Source organism: Myzus persicae, unplaced genomic scaffold (genome assembly GCF_001856785.1).
Source record: "Myzus persicae strain clone G006 unplaced genomic scaffold, MPER_G0061.0, whole genome shotgun sequence".
Classification (NCBI taxonomy): Eukaryota; Metazoa; Arthropoda; class Insecta; order Hemiptera; family Aphididae; genus Myzus; species Myzus persicae.
In genome coordinates this window covers 118,514-144,038 of record NW_019100703.1, presented here as the reverse complement: position 1 = coordinate 144,038, position 25,525 = coordinate 118,514, and the positions used below count along the sequence as shown (strand labels likewise).

The window sequence follows — 25,525 nt, the reverse complement described above, 5'->3', positions numbered from 1 at the left end:
TATTTTATGTAACGAGTAGTATATAATTTTGTTACTTTTCAAAAGTAATTTATCTAACATATTGGTATTAATGTGCACTACAGTGTTCGTTTACACTTGGCGTGTACAATCTAAGATTTCTTTTGAGATCCAAAATTGTAAATAGGTACCTACTATAATAAGTTTGAAATTTAAAAGAAATTTTATAAACAGCTCATATGAAAAATATAGGTTTATTGAAAAATTATATACTAAATTTAATACTAGGCGATCCCGATTTTTCGAAAATTCATAAATTTCAGTATTTAACCTAACGGAGTGACGACCGCTATGTTTTGATACATATAACCTATCAAAAGTATACAATTGTCTATATTGAAATTTATAACTATCTGTCTACATTATAATTTATAGTAATATAGTACCATATTAATTACCTATCGACGATTAATTTGAATTTTCAGATTTATCATTTCAACCTGACTTCAACTTATGTACTTAAAAAAAAAAAATTAGTCGAGTTTGAGTACCTACATAGACTGATGATAACCTATTGAAATTTTAAAACACTAATTTAAAAAAAAAATTAGTTTCCTTTTTACTTTTTTAAAAACATTTCATACAATAAAATGGTAAAATATTTTTGTTAGTTGAAATTATATTATTATAAAAATGTATTCGAACAGTTCGTAATTATTTTGTTCTCGTGGTCGAGAGTTTGTAGCCATAGTTATTATAGATAAATAATTTTATTTCTCTCGAAGTGTCGAAACTGATGTTTTTTCAGCACAGCTGCAAGACGTGATAATACGAAAATGTTCTACAGATAACCATTAACCATTTTCTAGTGTCATAATTTCACAGAGAATATCTCGCGAGTTCCGATTTTTGAGTTTAAATTTTCCTATTCAATTTTAATTGAAGATGGCATCCAGACGCATAACTCAATCTTCTGTGAACTGGGCTGCAATTGCTGAACGAGTTCCGGAAGCAGACAAAGCGTCTTACTTGGCGTTTAAAGCCAAGTCTGATGGATATCTTCGCAAGTATGTTGAGGTCATTTAAAGGCCACACGCCCGGTGTTAAAACGATTTTTATTAACTTAAATATTTTGCAAAACTATTTTATGTATTGTTCTAATTTGTTTAATAAATGCTTTCAGAATGTTGGCCTCCCCAGCTGAACCATTGAAAATCGATTGGGCGGCATATAGAAATAAAGTGGCCGTACCTGGGTTGGTCGACAATTTTGAGAAATTGTACAGTGCAATTAAAATTCCATACCCTGAGGATAAGTACACTCCAGCTATCGATAAACACGAAAAGGAAATTGTAATTTATTTTTTATGTTACTTACCTACACTATTGATAATATTAGCGTATCTAAATATTTGTGAAATATACCGTTTTTAATTATTAGATTAAGGGTATTGAAGAATTCAAAGCTGAATCGGCAGTGATAATCAAAGAAGCTGAAAAAAGGATTGCAGAAATCAACAGTTTGCTGCCATTCGGCCAAATGACCTATGAAGATGCCGCTTATATTCAACCGGAATTATCATTGGACTTGGAGAACAAACCATCCTTCTGGCCGCATCAAGAGATTGATTACATTAATGATGAACCAGAAGCAGACAGTCCACAAATTGAAGAACAGAAAAAAATTGATGCAGCTCATTAAATAAACCAAAAATGGTTCATACTTCATAGTTTTCAGTTCTAATTTTACATCATGGTTTTTCCCATAAACACTTAGAAACATATTTATATACCTATATGAATTTATGGTTAAAATTTTAGATTTTTTTTTCATGTTTTATTCAAAATTCTGTTACACATTAATTTTGTAAGGACAAAAGTATAATAACATCGCTTCATACTGTATAACATAATGTTGAATAAATTATAAACATTACATAATTTCCAACTATTATTTTATTTATATTCTATTGATATAGGTAGAATTATGGTTGATATTGATTAATAATTAAAATTTAGTTTTGCATCTTGATGTTACAAATAATGTATAGCCAATTAATATAAATACCGACATTAATATTTGCCGTCTCATACTCCATATTTAAAATAATTTTACAATGGGACAATGCAATCTTATGAGTTACAGTTGTGAAGAAAATTAATCATGTCATATTATTACACAGTTATGGGGATCGGTGGTGGACAGTTTTTAAGGAGTTCGAAATAGGCAATTTTCAAATTGCATACATGCGGGTCTTTTAAATGTGTGCGTAGTAAGTGATGATTAGTGTGTGTGACTATGTGTAAAAGAAATAGCGGAGCATTCTCGAATGAGCAAGTACAAGTCATCCACATGGCGTTGCACTAGTAATCGGTAAATAATTTATGCTCATTTGTATGCACTTTTTGTCCATCCTACCAATCAACTTAATAATGCTAAAATATTTTAGAAAATTGATCTGAGTTCTTTACAATGTCTACATGGGATCGGTCAGTCCACATTTTAAGATTTCTGAATTAAATTCCATAATTTCAAAATATTCATACTACATTTATAGTTTTTATTGGGGGGGAGAGATGAAATTGGAGAAAGTAGACTGACCAATCTCAAGTAGACATAATAACAAATTAAAATCATCTCTAAAAAGATTTATCGTATTGCTAGGTCGATAAGTGTGATGGACAAACGATTGATATGTTTTGGCTAAAATAACTGTCCGCCACCAATCCCCAGAGAATTAGTCAGTCAAGTAATTATGTCATAATGATATAATAACAATTAACAACTGACTGTTGCCGGTTCAGACTTAACATTATTTATTTTAAATTTCCAACAACACTTATAATCCAAGAAACACTAAGCCTGAGAACATTATATTGTTCAAAGCAGAATTAGGGAAAATTAATCAAAGGATGAATCCTTAATAATATGCAGTACAATGCCCATGGTGAAATTAACAAAAAAAAAAATCGAGTGTAATTAAAAATTTAAAACTTAAATTTGCATATCAGGAATAATACCTATACTATAATAAATTTGTTGTTTTCTTAAATTTCCAATCATACAAACATTTCAAAATGCTATGTTATGTTTTTGTTATAGAATCAAATATCAATAATTAGTAATACATATTTTGTATACAGATGACAAATTGAATATACAGAATTATCTGTATTAGAAGTTTTTTTCAAAGAAAGATATTTTAGTTCAAATTTGGGTGTAGTTAGATATTTAAAAAAGGAATAACAATTTGTAATATTGATGTAATTTAAAATATTATTTGTATGTATATGAAACTTTTAAAGTATATATGTATTTAGTGTGTATTAAGAAATATTTTTCCACATACAATATTTTTAAATGCAACGTGTCTGCAAAAATTAATTCAATGCTAATAGAAAAATTAATTACTTTAATAGCAATAATATCATAAAATATAATTTGTAATGTGGGCTGACAGTCTTGAATGTCTTGCTGTCTTAACAGCTCAGGATCGTTTTTGCTATTCAATGATTATATATCAATTCAAGTAGCGGAGGATGTAATAACTGCATGTGTTGTACTGTTGTCTCCGTCTTACAAGTGCGTAAAATAGCAACTTGTATGCTCAGCAGATCACGTTTAGCTGTATTAGTTAAAAAAAATTGAGTGAATTGACCTCTAATAAAATTTTAAGGTAAGTTTATTTTCTAGTCAATGCTATAGGTTTTTATTATATTTTAATTTTAAATTGAGTTGAGAGTATTTTAACTTTTAAGATGTACAAACAATTTACAATTATAAAATAGTCATAACTCGCTTTAAAATTGAAATATAATAAAAAAAACCTATAGCATTGATTAGAAAATAATTTTACCTTAACATTTTATAAGAGGTCAATTCACTCTAACTTTTAAACTAACAGACCTAAACGTGATCTGCTGAATGTTAAATTTGGTATGTTGCACACTTGTAAGACAGATACAACACATGCGGGTATAACGTCCTCTTAAGGAAACAACAAAATTTCTAAGGAAAATTTCTACGCTAACCACCTTAAAATTGCAAATTACAAGGTTAAAAATTAACTAAAGAAGTTTTTAGTGCTATGATTAATTGTTTGGTAAGTATATATATTAAATGTTAAGAGGAAAATAAAAATTAAAAAAAAAATTGCCGTGCATCTAAGGTACCATTTTCATTTGCCGCCCAGTGCTGGAAAGAGTTAACTCATACGTGAAAGTATCCCATTCGATCTACATCTACTGTACAGCATAGCCACTATTGTCTACCTTTTTTTTAACTTTAAAAAGCCTAATTTTTTTTAGACATAGATTAAATTCAAGAAAAATCTTAATCTTAATTTTAGTACTCTTAATTATAATATAGTTAATTTAATATATTTTATACTTTTATTACATTACTAGCTGACCCGGCGAACTTTATTCCGCCTTAGAGGTAATAAATGAGCAGATTTTGGATTTTATTTTTATTAGGATAATAAAAGTAAATAAAAAAAATCTAGAATTAATTAATCAATTTCATTTTAAGCCCAATGGCCCATGCTGCCGAGGGTATATATAATAAAAATAATAATAATAATAAAAAAATCTAGTATTTTAATGGTTCTTGATTGGCCATGTATTTTGGTGCATGGGTTGCACTATTCAGTAGACATTTTTCGTTTTAAAAATGTATGGCGTATGCTGTGCATCTTCGAGAGGTTTTGAATGATTCAATTCGATGGTGAATCTGTCCTTGTATCTACAAAATCAAAAGCAAAGTCATCAGTATTACTGATTTATATATACTATTTTTAGAATTAGCATACATAATAGTCATAATACATAGTAATAAGTAGGTATAGTATGTTATTCTTCTACTGTATTGTGTGTAAGTATAAAAATAAATAAAAAATACTTTGAATGTCGGATTAAATCATCGTTCGATAATGTCTGCCTCAAATGATGTAATTTGGAAACAACCATTGTATTTTTGAGTGTTTGCTAGAAAATGTCGTGATTCGGGTGTTTCGCCACGAAACAATGAATGCAACGTCTCAGGTGGCGGAGTCAATAATGGCAATTTCACTTTTCCACTAAGGCAGCACAATCCTGGAGCTTCTCTGAAAAACTCCAATGCTCCAGAATACTTGTCAAACAACGTCCATTGGCCCAACCCGAACGCTAGTATGCAAGCAGTGATCAGTGCTGCAATCGTATCGAAACGCCGCTCGATTCGAATCAGTGCTTGATAAATTTCTTCTCGTGCGTCGAAAATCATCTGGTCGTTGTACTCTGAGCCCTGAGGTTTGCTCGACGATTTCGCATTTCCAATCGAGCAGTTTCACGGGCTGCAGGCTGCCACGATTTGCTATTGTGATTGAGAAGCACGAAGTCGAGCCATACTAACTTCGAGTGCAATTTATTGTTCTTCTTCAGTCCTTTCATTCGCAATGTTTCGAATCCTAGTTGCATTACGGAATTACTTCGTCGTGAAAGATTTGATCGTCTCGGTTGCGGCATGGTATTGTCGTTAATGATGAAATGAGCGCAATAAAACAAAGTCGAGTTAGTTACAACATTTCTATACAAATAAAACCAAGTCGTACTTAGGAAATGCGTGATACGTATAATTGTGTGCGTGTGTGTAGGTACGCCGACCTGTGGGGGCCGCGATGAGTTTAATAATTATAAATTATCAATTATAAATTATCGATTATAAATTAAATAGATATTACTAATTCGGTCGATAGTTATATGACTTTATAATGTTATATAGGCACAGTGGACTTCTCCATAATTAACTTATGATGTTTTGACTGATAAATTTTTCTTTTTGTTGTCAGTTGCGTTTTGTTATGGCACGTTCCACGGGAACGGCATAAAAAGTAGGTAGGTATCCTATGCCCGTCTCTTGGTTCTAAGCTACCTCCCCACCAATATTCAGCCAAATCGGTTCAGCCGTTCTGGAGTTATAAATAGTGTAACTAACACGACTTTCTTATATAGATGTAAGATCTACCTAATATATAACATACATTTTAGATGTTCTTAAAACAGCAATTACGATCATAACAACTTATGCTTATTGCTTACAATATTTACCTCTAACTCACACAGAACCACTACATGAATTTTTCAACTACGGTAGGTACAGTAAATAAATAGGAAGTATATTTTATAATGATTTTAATATATATTTTAACATTTGATTTTTTATTTTTATAAAAAGTAGTTACCAGAAATATAGGTTACACAGATTATTTTGCTGTTATACACATTTATAAAATATCAGTCATCTTAAATTACTAAAATAAGTTTAAAACACATTCATACACACTTCATACACACTGCAGTTTAATATAAAAATCAATATGTAAGTATATTTTGTTGGAATACGACTAATACGAGTACCTACTGGTTACTGACAAATAAAATTCATAGGTATAAACTAATAGTTATCTCATTTTCGACGGGAAAAAATAGCATCAGTAGGAGGGAAGGCTGCAGACATTGATAATCAACTTTAGTATTTATGGCCGCGGACTAATTTATTGCTCTTATCGTCCCGGATATTTTTCCTTCTATTTTTTCGAAAGAGTGTATGCACCGCATGGCCCACCCACGCCAAGTTTATGAAGTAAAAATAATATACATATATGGTATAGATTGTTACACATTTTGTAATAAAAATTAAATTATTTATATAATATACAATTGAAACTTTCATACAACGAACTTCCAATTAACAACATTTTCAGTGACGAAATATTTTTGACCAAACCAATTTAGAATCACATTTATTTAATTAAATTTAACGAAATTTTCTATAAAAGTAATTTTTTTTTGGTGCCCATGAGGCTTTGTAGAATGGAAGTTTCACTGTACTCGTATTTATATTGTTGAAAGATGGTGACACGACTAATTTTATTTTTCTCAATTAAATTATTAATACCTACCTCTAGCTGTAGGTATAAATATTATGTTTTTTTCCTGGGCCCCGGGACCATAGTACTCTCTGACCTCTATTTGTGGTGTCCTAGACTCAAACCACGTTCAAATTTCTGCCGATTTCCAAAGTCAGTGAAGTCACTGTATCTTCATAAACATCCGGGAAACTAAGTGGAGAATTCTTATTAACCTAAAGTCCAGTCATAAAATATAAATTCAATCATCTTCACCTGTTCGTACTATATTTAGATCCAAACTCACACAAAATCCTCATTTTACAAATTTTTACTGATGACCATTTGGATATACGCTATGTAAATTTTGGGGTGTGATAAGTGTGTGTAACCAATATGACTCTTTACATAAAGATTTGAAAATGATATTGTTGAACAACCATCCTTAATTTACTACAATAGGTCGTACAGAAAACGCCAACACCGGCACACCGTTCAAGCCATCAATATCTTCTCATATATATACGTAACCTTTCTCACAAACTTCCAAGTCACTTCAAAATTCGCTGGTGCAGATATATCCTAAAATGAATGTTATATGATAAATAAAATGAATAGCTTCCTTCGCCATGAGTTGTTTTCTATGCGTTACCTATTTATCATTATTATGTACATTACTCCTGTTTACTTATTGTGTTTGAAACACCGGTTGTACATTTGTACATTGTTCCAGTAATAATATAGAACAATTTATTTTCCATCGATTTTTGTTTACAATTTAATTTAAAAACGATGTATATTGTGTGTAAGATTGTAAGACATAGATTCTATTATATAGGTGGCTACATATTTATAAAGAAACACCTACCCTGCTACACACCCTATTACGGTTTGCTCACCTCGGTAATATCGGTCTAAAATATAATATATATATATAAGTTTAGAGTGTCCCGTAGTGTTGGGTTCATTTTTTTTAAGTAACGTTCGATATAACGTTATAATAATATTATGACAACTATTAATTCATCGCCAAAAAATAATAATGAAAAATATCGATGTACGCCATAGGACGTAAATATTAGTGTAGGTAATTACTAGTGTACTACCATGCCTACACATATTTGTACCTACAATTTGCTTAACATGTCATAAATATTTTATACTTTGCGATCAATTATATATTTTAAGAATGTACCCATTATACATTATTACGTTATTATGTGTCTGTGTTATTATAAATATAAAATGATTGTGAAAACGAAATAAAAAACTTATTTAGGGGGGGGGGAGGCAATTGCACCAACCATCGGGACGTCCATGATATTAGCTACAATGTATATTGACACGGATATCTGCTACATTGAATAATATATACAGTCATGAATATATTTAATAATCAACAATATATTATTTTTAAAATAATTTTTTAGCCAATTCGGTGACTTTAATTTGGTTATAATGCGCACTGTGCAGATCGATGGTAGACCACATCATTGATGTCATGTATGAGTGCCCTCTGCCATTATACCTATGTATTCTATATCGATTGATAAAAGAGGATGTAAAAAGGTCTCAATTAAAAAAAAATGTATATTTTTTTGTCATCACATCAAGAAAATATATAGTTAATTTCATTGAAACATGTAAAAATGTACAAAAACTACACGTGTATCTGCATAAAAATTGTATTCAAAATAAAAATTAAAAAAAAACTGCACTAATCACTTTTCAATTTAAACTGCTGTACTTCTCACGAAACACATTTATAATTTACATTGCGCTATAAATCACAATGTAAAGAAAGTTGCAAATGAAATAAAGTCTTACCAATTTACCGGCCAAACATATGTATATATATATATATTATATGACTTAGTCATAGACTTCAAAGCTAATTAATTCTCATGCACGAGGAATAGATTATAGTAAAAGACATAATATTATACAACAAATTAAAATGAATGTTTATTCAACTTTATTTTATTCAAACCATTTAACAGTATATTTTAAATCAACATCATAGGTAATGTATATTATGACACCGTTTTGATACTGTAGGAAATATAAACGAAAGTATATTATAATTTATAATATTAATTATTATTAGTCATTAATCATGAAAATGTAATATGCGTAAGAGGTATTATATATAATAATAATAATAATAATAGTATTGATTATTGTTATTTTTGCGACATGAGAATAATTATTGAACGATAGGTTTTTGGCGTGGGTATCAATAAACACTATATAAATAGGTACCTAAATGTGGGCAAATAACTACAGTCATAGGTAATGTAATATTATAATCCAAATAAATAGTTGAATATTAAAAAGCATTGTATGTATCTTTATTATATTAAGGGCTAATGTGCTGCCGTAAATGATATAATATATATTTTGTGATTTTATATATTATTATTATGCGGCCGATGCGCGCGCACGTCAGAGTTAACCAAAGCACGAAACCGCGTTGAAAGCGCATTGCTTCCAATAACTTCTCTTCTTCTGCGCGCGATACGAATCCGTCCGGGCTCGGATCCTGTTCATCATTTGTTTGGCAAACAGGTAGTCGAACAGCGCATTCTCGAGGTTTTGGTCTTCGCTCTGTAACACGTGTGCGCAATAATATTACAATTTCGTGTCGACGTATTATATTAAAATGTAACCTTTTTTAAGCCGACAGCAGAGGAGGGAGGCTCTGCGTGTGACAATATTACTCCTCTGCTGCCGTCGTTTATTGATGTTTACAATACATTAATTATACAGACGACGATACAGACTATTATAAATACGATACAATAATTATGGTTGCTTCACCTTACAATAAAAAAAAAAAAAAATTGGATAAGAACCAATTTGATATGATCTTATATTTAAGTCTATTTAAAAATTCTAAAAACATATTTTGAATAAATTTACTATTGAAGGGAAAATGGAAGTGAGCATGCTTAACAAATCCCGCTGTATACGTCATCGGTGGCGTTTGCAGAATTTTTTTTCAAACCCCCTTGATACGCCACTGTATGATGCCATCACCAAATAAGCTTATTTTTCAAACTATTGTTAACAGATGGCATATATAATAAAGAATTTTGAAAAAAAAACACATATTCAGGTATGTATCTATGCTTGCAGCTGAACGTATCTCGGAACAGAGTAGAATTTGACGTGTATATACTTATGGTATGACAATATTATTCTGTTGTTTTTGTCAGATATATTATAAAATCTGAACGTAGGCACATACGAGCATATTATTGTGTTATTGACGTTTACCCTATTTTGTTTACCTAAACGTTTGAATGTCTAATACTCATATTATTCTCTGTCGATGACGACTAGTTCGGATTCAACGTCTTAGGGCACATATTATATATTATATTGAAATTTATTTTTAGCTTCCCAGTAATGGTTTAGTTCATACAAACAATTATAATATAATATTATTGTAATGGCTTTAGATGAAAATATAGGAACAGACAACAGACTACATATTACCAATACATTATTGTCGACAACTTTTCTCTATCCAGACATAGTCAGGGGAGGTTGACACATTTTGCCATATGCATACACCAATCGAGATATTATATCAAGTAGAATTATAAGTAATTACTCATAGCAGGAAAGAAAATTTAAGTTTATTTGCAACAGCTGACCCTAGGAGAAAATTTATTATTGTTAGCCATTAGATACCTACATTAAATTATTTTGTACACATAAGGTTTTTTGTCAATATTAATTACCATGGTAGTTTGATTTTAAATTTCTTGTTGTACGGCTAATTAGTAGTTTTTATGGATGTCCAGTAGCACCCGAGGGTCTGCTTGATTTTATTTTTTTGGGGACTTTACTACCACCCCCGGAATTATGACCCAAGTTGCCGAAATGTGTTTGAAACTCGTAGACACTATATCTTTCATTCTTACTTACATACTTTCTAAATGAAAAACTATATTTTCGTTGAACTTATAAGTTATTTTTCTTAATGTGTATGTATTTCGTAAACAGCAATTTTGCTGCAAATAAAAAATTAATAATTTATTACCATACGCCTATATTTAAACAGTTAAGAACACGCTGTATTTAAAAACTAGTCGATAGTCATTATTACGTAATTTAAATATATTTTCAATTATGACAAATTAATTATTTTTTTAATAAATATATTATTTGATAAAAATTATTGAACTTAAGATTACTTATCAGTTCAATAAACTGGGTATAAACCGGTATCCTTTAATCTAATCAACACACTCTCAAATTACACTTGAATTACAGACAACTATAATGCTTAGAAACAAAAAACCGAAGTAGGCACAACAAAGGACATCAAAGAATAATAAAAAATAACATTAGTGCAATAATTATAGGCCGAGTAAAAACAATTATTTCTTTGAATTCTGAAAGGAGTGCACTTAACTTTCACAGGGACAATATAATTTCATCATTGTAATATGATATAGGCGACATAATCGATATAGGTACCTAATTATATTCATAGGTTTAATAAGCTTCAGCGTGATATCTATTAGAGCAAAATTTATTAGAAAAAATGATAGAAAAAGGAGTATAAAATATGTAATATAATATTATGTACAAAAAAAGATAAAAATTAATGTTAATACCTAACTTAATTTCAGCATTAATTGTAAAGAAGTTTGTTGGACATGTAGTGACGTATAGGTAGTGTACGACCGGAAGAAGTTAAATACATCGAGAATATTCATCATCCGTTTTTATATTTTTAATTTAAAAAAAAATTGTCTTCATTTATTTTTAATAATAAATAAAAAATATAGAAAAAATTGTTCTATACATTTTATATGTGTGTAAAGTACATGCCGTGTATCTATGTGGGACATCACAGTTGGAGAATCTGCAGTCATATAGAATTGAATATTTGTATAGGGAAAAGTGTCTAAGGCCTAAAAATTGATCCCATGGTAAGTTAGATTGAATAGGTAGGTACAACGAAGTAGGTATAATGTAACAGATCGCGAGGAGGATGAGATGGAAATCTACTCGTCTTTATGAATTTCTTATCTATATGCAGTCAAGAGCCGCAGGGAAAATGTTGCAAAGACGTAGGCATACCACATTTTTAATTTTAAAAAAAGTATGGTTAAGGTATGTTTATGGTATTTTTCCGAACTCGAAATAGTTCTGCACGTCAAACTGTCCAAGTAAAAACTTCACAAGGCAGGGTCAATATACTTTGGACTTACAATGCAATATGTAAAAAAAAGCAAAAAAAAGTTACGCAGGTATCTATAATAGCTATTACCAATATTGCCTAATATACATATTTTTTTCGTCGGTGTTTAAACATAAAAAACGTATTACCTATGCACATGTGATAGAAATTTATATTCATGTACCTACCTAAGTATATTATTCACAAATGCATTGTTTCTGCTTCAAGACATATAATTATATATTATTAATACCGTTCTGTTAGTCGTAATAATTGATTTTTCGATTGTCCTGTCTAACTTACAAACTTGTGTCGATTTTCACGAACAACTGTGTTATGCACTATTCGTTAAGTTATTTTAACATACTGCCACAATAACGTCACATGCACACTATTATATTTACTATTTTACTGTACATTTTTGTTTTGGCAAAAGTTGTTGTTGTGTTCGGGGTATATAATATTATTCGAGTAACCCATACCAATTATTCTGAGCGTTTATTTGAGAACATTTTTTTATACTTGCCCTCTAATTATTATGAAAAGCTGTTCACAAATATTCCCCCAAACCTATACAATAGTTGAAGAAATATAATATGTGTACCTATCGCGTTCATGATATTATAACTTGTAACAAAAGGATAACTTAATATTTCTGTGTGTACCTACGTGATATTATGCCTATATATGTACAACACTTTTGGAGCACAAATATTAATATTCTAATGGTTTTTTTATTATTATTTTTTGATATTGATCCCTTTTATTTTAATGAAAAGTTAATACACTGCTTTACGTATACATTGTACAATACATTAATTAGTCATATATTTAAACACTACTAAATGTATTGTTTTTCATTTATATAGGATTATTTTCATGTTAGTTGATGATTATGCTATTTTATTGTTTACAAAATCTTAGATTACAATATTCAAATTACTCAGGTTACAAAATAGAGCTACACAAAAAAAAAACGATTTTTCCATAAGCCAGATTTTTAATTAATGTCTGTCTGTGTCTGTAGAAATTGGATGTCAATATGTTTGTGATCAATTTATTAAAATCGTTAGTCCATTACACTGCACTTTGTATTATGTATTTAAAATATAGTGCCTAATACTAAAGATCGTAACGGGTTTTGTGAAGTTTTTAATATCCTGTTAAAAGTTAATAAGGAGATATTTAACGATGCACAATTATTTATCAAATTAAAAACCTTAGTTTTTATGGTATAATCATCGACAGCGGGTTCTTCAATGTCGCGGAAATCGTCCTTGTCGTTCATTGACATTATTTCAGGAGAGTTTTCTCCAAGTTCTCTCTGCAGTACTCTCTGGTCTATGACGTTCCCTGTCGTTAGTATTGGCAATAACACAGTTAAAACTGTAAGTGTCAAAATTACTCCATAAGATAGGAATCCCATCTGTGTGGCCATTTTAGGTATTCCTGAAAACCATTTTATGATTAGATACGTATATATGTGTAACTAGGTAGAGTCAATTTGACCGTAAAATTCAAAATGACACAATCAAATTGAATAATTATTAATTAATGAAAAAAAATAATGAAAATCATAGTATAAATGTTAAATAACATAATTATAGTAATATAGACCATGAATTAAGGTCTCAATTCATGATATATAGACTAAAGTTTTTAGTATTTCAGTCACATAATAGATAAAATTATTTATACAATTTTCTAATGAGTAGTCCATTAGGTACTAACTACTAAAGAAAAAAAAAATTAATTATTAAAATATTTGTATACAACTCGATAGACAATGATTTTTAGTGAGTATATAGATTCCTACTAAAGTGGTACCTACCACTTTAAGAAAAATAACTAGAACTCAAATTTCTATTAATTTGCAAAATGTTATTACTGATCTTAATAAAAGTAGGTATTTTTTAATTAAAAAAAATTATCTTATTTATCTTATCTTATCTTATTAGCTTACCAATAAAACATTGTTTTTTAAAATGTTATCTACTATTTACTAGTTTCTGTAATTTAAGTCCGATGGAAATGCTGGATCATAGAAATAAACAGAGATGTGTTTAATCATATAAATAATAATTTATGTTCCTGTTATACATCATATTTCATGAACTGGGTACCAATTAAGCTAAAATTAATAAAAAATATTGGCTAATATGGCGTTTGGAGGAAAAATGATTTATAGTATAATATGGATACTATAATATAGATAATTAAGTAGGTAATTTTAATAATGATTTATGACAATATACTTCTTAATAACATTAGTTCGATGTACTACGAGAGTATTGGATGTAAGATTAAATTATCCATGATGATTAATTTTGTTTATAATCATAGCCAGTGGAGTGGTGAACAGTAATTTCAGAAGCAATTCCCCCTGAATTTTTTCTTAAATAGAGGGGTGGGTGGTAGCTGGTGGGTCCCCTAGTAAATGTTATATTATATAGGTACACAATATTTAGTAAACAATGATCTGAAATTTAATTAGTTGTATTATTTAATTTCAAACATAAATAATACACTCCACGCCCTACACTTAACACATACGACTTGAGCGTCATGTAAGATTATGGGTCACGAGTACGGGGTCCGTGGGTATTTGGACTGTACTGTTAGAGGTACGCGTTATTTTCCATAATTATACTTAAAGTAGGTATTATTTAGGTAAAAGTTGTGTCCACAATTCACTCGGGCGAATGTAAGGCCTATAGAAACTTAAGTTACCACGGTTGGCGGACAAATGCATTCAACTATAAATAATCAGCTTCACTTCATTGATCCGGAACCATATGGGTCAATCAGTGGCGTGTAACATGGGGTCCAAGTGTTGCTTAGGCAACACCTTAAATATGGGTGGGTGGGTATTTACTATTTATAGAAGAAAAATAAGACATTTTATAGGTCGATATAACAGTATATAATGTCACCTAAAATTATTTGAGCAACACCTATTTTTTTTTATGATGATACACGCCAGTACGCCACTGGGGTCAATAGTCAACCTATAGACCCTATAAATGGAGACAAAATACGGCATAAAAATACGTGGTGCCACCTATTTGTTGCAACGGCAGTTGATAAAAGAGTGGTGAGAATCACTTAGTGCCTCCAAGAACCTTAACGAACAATTCTTTGAAACCATGGAAATAACTTATTTGTTGCAGAAATGCCCAGGTGACAGACACCCACATATTGAGGGGTGGAAGATTGTAGATATCAATATATCACACAACGCCAAAAAACAGTTTTGACAGAAACATTTTTCATGTAGATAACATAATACGACTCGAGTTCCTCACATTTTTTACAAGCATTATGTTTTGGCACACTGAAAATATTCAAATATTCAATAGGTAATTCTAATTAATTAAAAGAAACATTCGTCGTATTTTAAATTGTAAACACACCACACACAAGCGCATATCATTTACAGATCGAGAGTTGAGAATAATAATTTGCATTAATCTCTATTCCAAACACCCTGGGTAGGATATATATATATATACCAATATACCTATATAATATATACACTATACTTACATTAATACAAGCAATTCTCAATAGCATTACCGAGTTCATTAAATCCATTTTTTTTCAACTTGCATATTAAATGTTTAATTTCCTTACATGCTTACGCATACGTAATTAAAGAGTATTAATCTCTACACAGTAGAAAAACAAACGGTTGAGGGATTCGACCTTTGTCCATTAATTAAATATTCGTATCCATACGACGTGCCAGGGAAAACGAATACGAAATATATTTGAGATTTCCCTAAATCTAGATTAAAATATTAACTGCAAATTTTATAAAACATCCTTTTAATTTTTGAACAGTTCTCGTTGTCACATTGCATATATTAAATTGTAATCCTTAGTACGCCAAAGGCATACATTAATGGGATTACCGATATTCCCGTATGGCAAACATATGATATTCTTTAATACCGATTTGAACGTCACTTTTAATAATAATTATTACAATTTCGTAATAGCATCCTCGTATTAAATACGTGTGCTTTTTTGGATTCCTGGTAGAAATAATGAATCTGTACATACATATATAATATATATGTATGTTGGGGTTTTAATGATGTTTTTTTTCATCCGACTGAAATTCGTTTCGCTGTTAACAGGTTAACCGCTATAGCAACATGTACCTCCCTGCCATGGCACGCCGCGCCATTAAAATTATTAAAAAAAATTTAAAAGGTTCTTGCTCAAGACCAGAATCATAATTCTGAATTATCGAGTTTTTAATATTCCGCTGTGCAGTTCGTATAATTAAGAAAATCCTCACTGCAGAGGCCACTTATGGAATAATGTGTAAACGATACGCAATTAAAAAAAATCTTCCATATGTGTGTAATGTGTATACTTTTTAAGTGTTATGGTCCGATTGGTTTGTAAAAAAATTGTAATAACCACAATGTATACTTTTTAAGTGTTATGGTCCGATTGGTTTGTAAAAAAAATCCTAATAACCACAATCTGTAATAAAAACTGTATAATCCGCGCCCCGCGTGGTATCGCGTAAATGATCAAAAGAGGCGAATGGCTGATAAACTGATAAAAAGTGATCTGAGAAATTCGTGTGGCTGATCGATCGTTTCGTTCTTGAAAATAATTGAGAATACAAAAAAAAAATATCAATTTTTTTGGTAAAATAAAATTACAACTGTTAACATCTTTTACTTTTAAGATACCTATACATTTTGTGAATTGGTTAGAACTCTTTTTATATAAAATTATATACCACGCTTCCACTCGTTATTTTACTGAACGATTAGTTGATCAATTACACTGAGTTGTTGTTTAGTGTTATACTTCGAATGTATATTTTATATGTTAATACAGTTATTATATTTATAGCTACTACTTATGTTTTAGTTTACGCTGTGTACCAATAACAAATAACTTTCTAGTTATTTCTACAAAAATAAAAAGTAAACAATACATATAAAAATTATTTTTTATTATTTTAAAAGTTGATTCTATTAATTCTTTATGAATGTATGAAGCGTAATATTTATTATTCTAGAATTTTAATCATTATTGCAGACTTATTTTGTGTAGTAAAATGTTCTGTTGCTCTGAAATTAATGGCAAAATAAAGTTTAGTAAGTTGTTAATTTATTTCATTTTAATCGTAAATTCCAGAGAACTAATCATTTAACTTGAGTCAAATTTAATTTTTATATAATTTGTTTGTATTACATTTTTTTAAACAAAAATGTTAGTATTTTATTGAAGCCAATACTAAGAATAGTGTATACAGGGCTTATAAGTTGATGAAGTTATACCAAGTGTAAAACTTTAAAAGATTATAATTGTTTTTGCTGAAATATTAGAGTAATAAATTAAAAATTTAAGTGACTTTTTGTAAGGTATTAATAACTCTTATAAATGTTACTAAATATACAGGGTGGTTCACCAGGAATGTACACTCACACTTTTTTCTTTAATTATGAATTTATTCAAATTTTTCAAATTAATTTTGTACAGTTAGACGGTCTTTTTAAATATAATATGTCCTATGTCAGCACAAACTATTTTTTTCAAATGATAACTCCTTTTTTACTCTACATTGTTAAGCAAATTATATTTCTGAAAATGTTATTAAAGTATATAAATCAAAATCTAGACAAATAATTAATGAATTATTAAACTTATAATTTACTAAGGATGCAAAGAGTTCGTGATAACAAACTCAAAGATATAAAGGTTACGACAATTTTAAAATTATAATATATTAGTATTTTATATCCCTAGTATGCTAAAATATTTGGACTCAATATTAAATTTATTTTATATTAAATTTGAAATCAATATTATTATTCTGAGTAAGTAGGTAGATACATACAATTTAATAACTCGGAAACTACTCGTTCGGATTTCAAACGTCTACGCATTAAAATAAAAAACATTCATTTTATTAAACATTTACAATTACAAAGGATGTTCATGTTTCTCATTTATAAAAATAAGTTTGTACCGCTACATGACATTCTATAAATGGTACACAAAATTATAAACTCTGAGCATATGAAAAATATGGTCTTTAACTGTGGGTACCGAAAAAATTTCAAAAATCAGAATATGAATAACTACGCCATTAAGGGATACAAAACGGGCGAGCATGCTTAGCGAATCACATCTTAAATTATATATAATGCAATAAAATATAAGATTGTTTAGTATTTATTCAGTTTATTTGTTTAAAAAAAAACTTAAAGGATTAAACGAACATTTATGGTTCCACATTATTAAACTAATACATTCCGATCACTATAATTGTGTTAATATTTAAAACCTACTTTATGAATCTGTAATTGAGATAGGTAAATGCTATTTAATAGAAAGATTAAAATTAAATAATATGCATTTTTTTTAGCAAAGGCAATATGCTGAAATATAATGTCTTATTATTTAGCTTAGACATTATTTAAATCTGAACTAAAATATTAGTATCGGGTACTGAGTACCTTATTGAATTTTCAAGATTTCATGTGCACGAAAACACTCAATGAATTCTTTTTTATATATAATTTAAGAGCTGCATCTCCCATTTCCTTAAAAATTGGTTAATAATCTTTAATATTTTAAGAAAATGTATCGGCCAAGCTTAAGCTTCAATATTTATGACTTATATTTTGGATATAACGATATGTTTATAATATGCATTTAGAACAATGTAGGTATTTAGCCATTTAGGTATAAATTATTACAAAAACAAAATGGTAGTTTTAGTCAGTTATATACTTATATACTATTATATAATATTATAATCCATTCTTATAATTACTTAATTGCTAGATATGTATTCTAAAATATATAAATACAAATGTGTAACTGAATTAATATAATGTATTATATATTAAAGTTAATGAATATTTTATTTAGGATTAGCAGAAATCTCGTTAAAAGTTCGTTTTTGTCTGTTTTTATAAATGTAATTTGCCAATATGAGATTCCGCTACCTATTCTATTATATGAACATTCATTGTACTATTCAACGTTTGCAATAATGGAGCCTTTAAAGAAAAAGACATAGGTTTAGACTTAATAATGTTAGAGGACTAAGAAAATGCTATTCATTGTTATTTTGTTTCTCTTTCGAGTTAAGTGAAAAAATAACGGTCGGCGAGTCCAAAACAAGGGATTTAAATCGGTATTATTCAATATCTGGCTTGTCGATGTAATTGATATGAGTCATAAATCTATGATGAAATATTGATTCGATAATATAACGAAAAACGAGTTCATGAAATAATTCAATTAGTGGTGGACGGTGGTATCTAATTCAAATCGAAAAATATTTAATACAAATTCGTACTATCCGCGATATTATTTTATTTTTAAAATTCAGTTTCAATCCTATTCTTATATAAAAAAAAGTGTAATTTTATATGCAAAAGCATAAGACTCGATTAGATGTATAGAAATAATAAATCCATCTGTTAAACCATGTAGATAATGTATTCACCTTTTTGAATTTAATTTTGAGTCAATTCACAAATAATACTTGTATGTTTATTATAATATGTACGTTTATATATTATGTACTGCAGAAAATTCTGAATGATGTCATTAGGTTTTCTTATATTTTTCTCCGTTCATGTATATTTTATAAACTAATGCATTCTCCTCATGGACTTATTGCACCCAACAGTGGAAATTGTAAAAAAATCTTGTGTGCAATAGATTGGTTCCTATTATACAAAAACGTACACATAATATATATTTTAAAAAATGATCACATCAGTGACTAGTGCCTATTGTTTTTGGTTAAAGCCTGCAATATACTCTAGTCCACGAGGCAGAGGTCCTTGGCGTTTTTCAACTATAGTGATTGCTATATGCACTTAAAATTTGAAGTTTCTACAGTGATCAGCTTCAATTTGTTTTTAAATATTTAACAGTGTAATTTTTGTAAAGATTTTATTGTACATGGTTTATATATATAATTGTTTGTATTGCACATGCTTGCATTTATGTTATAATTATTATGAATAATTACGGCAGTCAAGTTACATATAAATGGCAGTTGAAAAATATCGCCGAAGCTCAGCATTACGACTACCTATTCAATGCTGCACAACGCGGTGGACAGCCACACCCAAGGCCGTGGCCGGTTCAGAGTTGAACTCCCCCCCGAATTTTTTTTTGAAATATTTTTTATATATTTTATTATTTTTTAAATAAAGACTAATTTAATTAAAATAATATTTTTATATTTTCATATTTTACTATATATAACATATTTATACTCAACCCCCCCCTAAATATTTTTCTGGCTACAGTATTGGCCACACCACTATTCCCCTTTGATTTAATTTTCATAAAAGTTTTTTTTTGTTATACCTAGGTCTACCCATATAGATTATGAACGCGATGAACCGATGACGGTATATTGTGAAAACATTTTATTGCGATCGACCTTTAATCGTTAAACAAATCGACTAGTCGGGGACAATATAGATTTATACTGTCTATAATGTAATATGAAACCACTATATAAAGTCTGTAAATGTTTTGGTTTAGCGAAGAGTGATTTTTCAGCGTTACGTGAATGTGCGAGTGTGACAAAGGTATTTGTTATTGTGTGACGTACACTCGTCCGCAGTCAATATTTATATTGATTCTTTGAAAAAAAAAATGTTTATTGAGTTTTAGCACATTCTGTCAATTTATAATGATGGAAAAACAATTATTCCATCTAGTGGATACGGCGCAATAATATTGATGTTGTACAGTGCGACGGTAAACCGCTATAATAATAGGCATAATAATTTATTATGGATTTAATTTTGCTTATATCGATATACTTGGACCTTAAAAAAATTGGTAATGTTAAACCACCGCGCCGGGCCATAAAAATATGAACATAACATCATTCTATATTATATAGTGTCATATTGTTAAAATCAATGAAACAATATTAGATTACATGTAAAATCTTTTTTTTCACATTATTCATTCATATTTTTAATTTGTTATTCGACGTAAGTACACCAACACCATGTACAAATATAGGTGGCGACTATTATTATTTAAATTTAAAACACAAATTGAAATTTTTGATTTAAGTTATTTTTAATTTTGGTCTTATTTTGAATGGCTCGAAAAAATATGTTTTATTATATTAAGTTATTTCAGTGTGTTTTAAATATTTCAATGTCAAATATTTTTGTACTAATGTGTTCTAAGGGTTCTGAAGTCCATTTGGATACTGAAACTTGAAAATTGTTCATTTGAAATAATTAATAAAATGTGAACTATTTTGAGGCAAAACTTACGTACCCAAACACATTATTATATAACACATTCCACCGCCAGACTACACAATATGAATATTCTATGTCCATATTTCGATAATTCATATAGTTGGTTATTTGTAACATAATATCTTTATTTTATGTTAGAACTTCCATTGAAAACTCAATTATAATAAATTAAATGTTATCAATTTCTATATTATTGTAAACTTAATATTGTCCACCTAATTGTTTGAACAAAAAAAGACAATTAAAGTATAATATAAAACAATAAAACATGTATAAAAAACATTGTTATAATGAAATTTGATAGTCGATTTTTAAACTTTATTTTTAATTTAATAAACAGTTGAATATAGTTTTTCAGGTCATTAAAATGTTACCGACTTGTTTTACAATAAGGTCTTGTTTCAAACAAAAGAGTTTCCAATTTCTTATACAAATTAGTAATTGTTTATTTTGGTTTAAGAATAAAATCTTCTTATAATTTATTGTATTTGATCAAGCTGAAAAACTGATTAGGAATGAAAATCAAATGTTACCTATTATTTAAATACTTTTTTGAAGTTAAAATAAAATAAAGTATTAAATGAATAATAAATAATTTAGTAAGCTGGAGTTACAATTTTGCTGCGACGATTGATCTCAATGGTATTTAATATGCTTAAAGAAGAAAAATAATTACATAATTAACATTATCAATAATTATAACTAGGCGTAGGTGTCTAATAATTATTTAATTTAAAAATAAAAATTTTAACATGAATTTTCCTAATATGTGAAAAATATTGTTTCCAGAAAAAAAAATTAGAAATAAATTAAATCATTGTAACGAAGTTTATTTTTTTAATGATTATATTTTTAATACATTTGTAATATTAATTGATAATACAATTGAAACACAATAATATTTTTGTTTTTCTCCTTGTAATTCAACTTAAAAGAATATATTTTTATTACATGTTCTTTAAAAATGTGTTCCTCCAATTTTTAAAATAATCCAGAGAATGATTTAATGATGAGAAAAATCTGTGGGATATCATAAACCTACATATATCAGGTATCCGTAAACTGTATTTTTGGTTGGATTTATTTTTAAATGTTTCCATTAACCCAAATGGCCATATATATATATGCAATAATATCGACAATTATTTTTTAATTTGATTTGTTGTATAATATATTTTTAAACTATTTTAATTAAAATAACTCGTGCAATTCAGCATAACATTTATGCCTTTAAGAGTTATATCGTTAAATGTTCGGTGTTTCCAAAGGATATACGAATTTTTTACAAGAATTCTTTCCACTAGAAAAAGTTTAGGTATAGGTACACAGATGAAAGACTAACCAAAATGAACGTGCACATATACATGCGGCCTGTTCGTTCCGGTGAAATAGCTAAACAACAAATTTCCATAAATCCTATGAATACAAATTCCCATAGTATTATATAATATTGTAATATATTGTTAAACACCTTATATCAGCATATCCGAGTAATACTTCTTTAAAAAATTTTATTTTATTTTTTGTTTTGTTTTATCACGACGTTACATTTGATGGAATAGATAGAAATAATTTCGAAGGGTACAATTTTAGAGCTAGCTAAAGTATGTAGGTGGTATACATGCATGTATACGGTCTTTTGAGACTATATAAAAATAAGTTCCCCAAGGTATATTGTATCAAGCATACGATGTTCAACAAATGTCTATAGCCGCTGGATACACTAATACGTTTATACGGTATGGACCCGGGACCGTCAATTATAGTTTCCATCATGGCTAAAACTATTTTCGAAAAATAAACCGGCATAAACTCTCGTTATACGCTAACAAAGCGTGTCATCGTTAAAAATCGGAAAGAAAATTTCGATGGAGTTTGCCGATCGGTATCAAGTAAAACATAGAAACCAATTTGTAATAATCTGATGTCAAGAGCTGTCTTATATAATTATATTGTCATAAATTATTCCGAATAGAACTTTACCCGTATAGATAATCTCCAATGCCTCTCAGTTTCTGAGAGATCAATATTTAATGAGTACCTACAGGTGTTATGCATATTTATTGTTTTGTTTGGTTTTTGATTATCTGGTAACTGAGTAATTGATTCTTTTTATTAATTATTTGCTGCTGTTTACAAATACCTACTAAATACAATTAATATTATCAATGTATATTTACAATGACTGAAGTATTTTAAGAATCTGAAAGAAAACACTAGGCAATCATTATAATATGGAATATTTAGTTTGGTTTAATCCTGAGGTTTCTGATCGAATTTTAACAATCGTGGATAGAAATTATATAAGATATTCCAAGAAAGTAGAATTTTAACGTTTGTGTACAGTTTTTTGTGGCCTGTAATATATTAGAATGTATGCATTTCCGTAACATTAGTCACTAAGTCCCTACTAGATTTTGAAAAGTCTTGTATTTATTTGTACCTATTGATTTGATTACCAGTAAAGGAAAATTATAGTATATAAAAAAAAATGAATTATTCATTTATATCATAAATAATACAAAAAAATCATTGTTTTATAATAGATGGTACGATTTTTAGAACAACATTTCCATATAAATTCGAACATATTAAATGTGTACAGATGAATTGGTACATTTTACCATGTAACAGTTGAGAATAGAGATAATAATAATAATAAATAACTACAAGAAATCATTGAAATATAAATTTCACATAAAGCTGCAATAATGTTTATTCATAAGTCAATACAGACAATGAATTAATTAAGTTGTTTCTAACTTGATGCTATTATTACATAATATTATTCATTCAACCAATGAGTTTATTTAGGATCGTTATAATATTATTTTAATGTTCTCTTACAACTATGGACGCTATAAAATAAGTTGATACAATTTTAATTTATGCATACAATAATATGTTGTCTTGCATAGAAAATTCTACTTTTTTTAAACAAAGTTTATACTGTAATTTTTAGAAAATATGCCGGCCTGTCCACGGTTTTATATGTTATCACGGATAGAAATTATCTGATTTTTTCTTCATTAAACAATATTGAATATATTATAACACGAAGAGTTAAAAAAATATCGTTATTTATAAATAATTAGAAAACCGCGGTCTTTATAATCGTATGATATAATAGTACCTATTAAAGATGAGTACTGCAACACACATAACTGACCTATTCGTTTACAAAATAGAGGATAGCTGATATGCATAGGGATGTTTTGTGTATACTCACTCGGTCATATATTTTAAGTTTTTTTTAAATTTTACCGAAAACTTATTTTATGAACGGCGTTGAATTTCAGCTTCAAAAATTAATTAGCGTAATCGTAATCCACTAAATAATTAGTTTGTAAACACACTCTGCATATATGGGTTCGACAATTACTAATTAACTGAAACGAGATCATATTGTAATATTTAAAATTCACGAATATGGTCATTGTCGATCATTATTGATGTCACTATCAAACGTTTAGTATATTTTTTTGTGTTTAATACTAACTAAAATAGAAAATATAATATTATGTACAGCCATGATATTGTCGGTATAGGTGTCAAGTGTAAAAATAAACTCAAACATATCATACGATTAATAAATAAAAATAAAATCGGATTGTCAAGTGATATACCTACTTAATGAATGTGTTCATCGCGATACTAATAATTTATAACTATTAAATACTTGTGCAGCGTACGTACCTTTTATGAATAGTCGGCGGCCGAGTTTAGTGTAAAAGTAAAACAAAATGAGTAGATGAGACGTTTTATAAGCACCAAACAGGCGCGGAACCTCATAGGGGTGTCGCGCATGTTCTTCAAGCTAAACACTACCTACCGACTGAATACGCCTTTTTCAATTATTTGCCGCACACAACAATATATGATATAATGTAATAAGTACGGAATTGTGTAATTTTCTATTATTATTTATCAATTTGCCGAACACAAATGCCTTCCACTGTCTTGTCGCAAAGGCATTGATAACATTAACTTAATACTAATCCATTGTGTGTATACATCATACATAATATTATTTCCAGTAGTGTCGGTTGATGATAATTTTCATACTTATAGGCTTCAGACACTAATAAATTATTAAATATAGAAATTAAATGTCTTTCACACATAACTACATAAGTTAACTATTGCTGTATCAAAATATGGTTTCTTTATAGACATTTATAGAAAACT

The 25,525-nt window shown here is 28.7% G+C and overlaps 2 protein-coding genes across 2 annotated transcripts; one reads left to right on the top strand and one right to left on the bottom strand.

Annotated features, from left to right (window-relative positions):
* The first annotated feature begins 808 nt into the window (after positions 1-808).
* Positions 809-1,898, top strand: LOC111042558 (ATP synthase subunit d, mitochondrial-like). Its single transcript, XM_022327203.1, has 3 exons — positions 809-1,025; positions 1,142-1,310; positions 1,399-1,898. The coding sequence occupies exons 1-3, from the start codon at positions 904-906 to the stop codon at positions 1,657-1,659; spliced, it is 552 nt and encodes a 183-aa protein (XP_022182895.1). The 5' UTR covers positions 809-903; the 3' UTR covers positions 1,660-1,898.
* A 7,129-nt stretch (positions 1,899-9,027) lies between these two features.
* Positions 9,028-25,156, bottom strand: LOC111042562 (allatostatin C-like). The gene is made up of 3 exons (XM_022327214.1): positions 25,034-25,156; positions 13,264-13,493; positions 9,028-9,451 (listed from the first exon to the last, which is right to left on the bottom strand). The coding sequence occupies exons 2-3, from the start codon at positions 13,480-13,482 to the stop codon at positions 9,296-9,298; spliced, it is 375 nt and encodes a 124-aa protein (XP_022182906.1). The 5' UTR covers positions 13,483-13,493; positions 25,034-25,156; the 3' UTR covers positions 9,028-9,295.
* Positions 25,157-25,525: the final 369 nt, after the last annotated feature.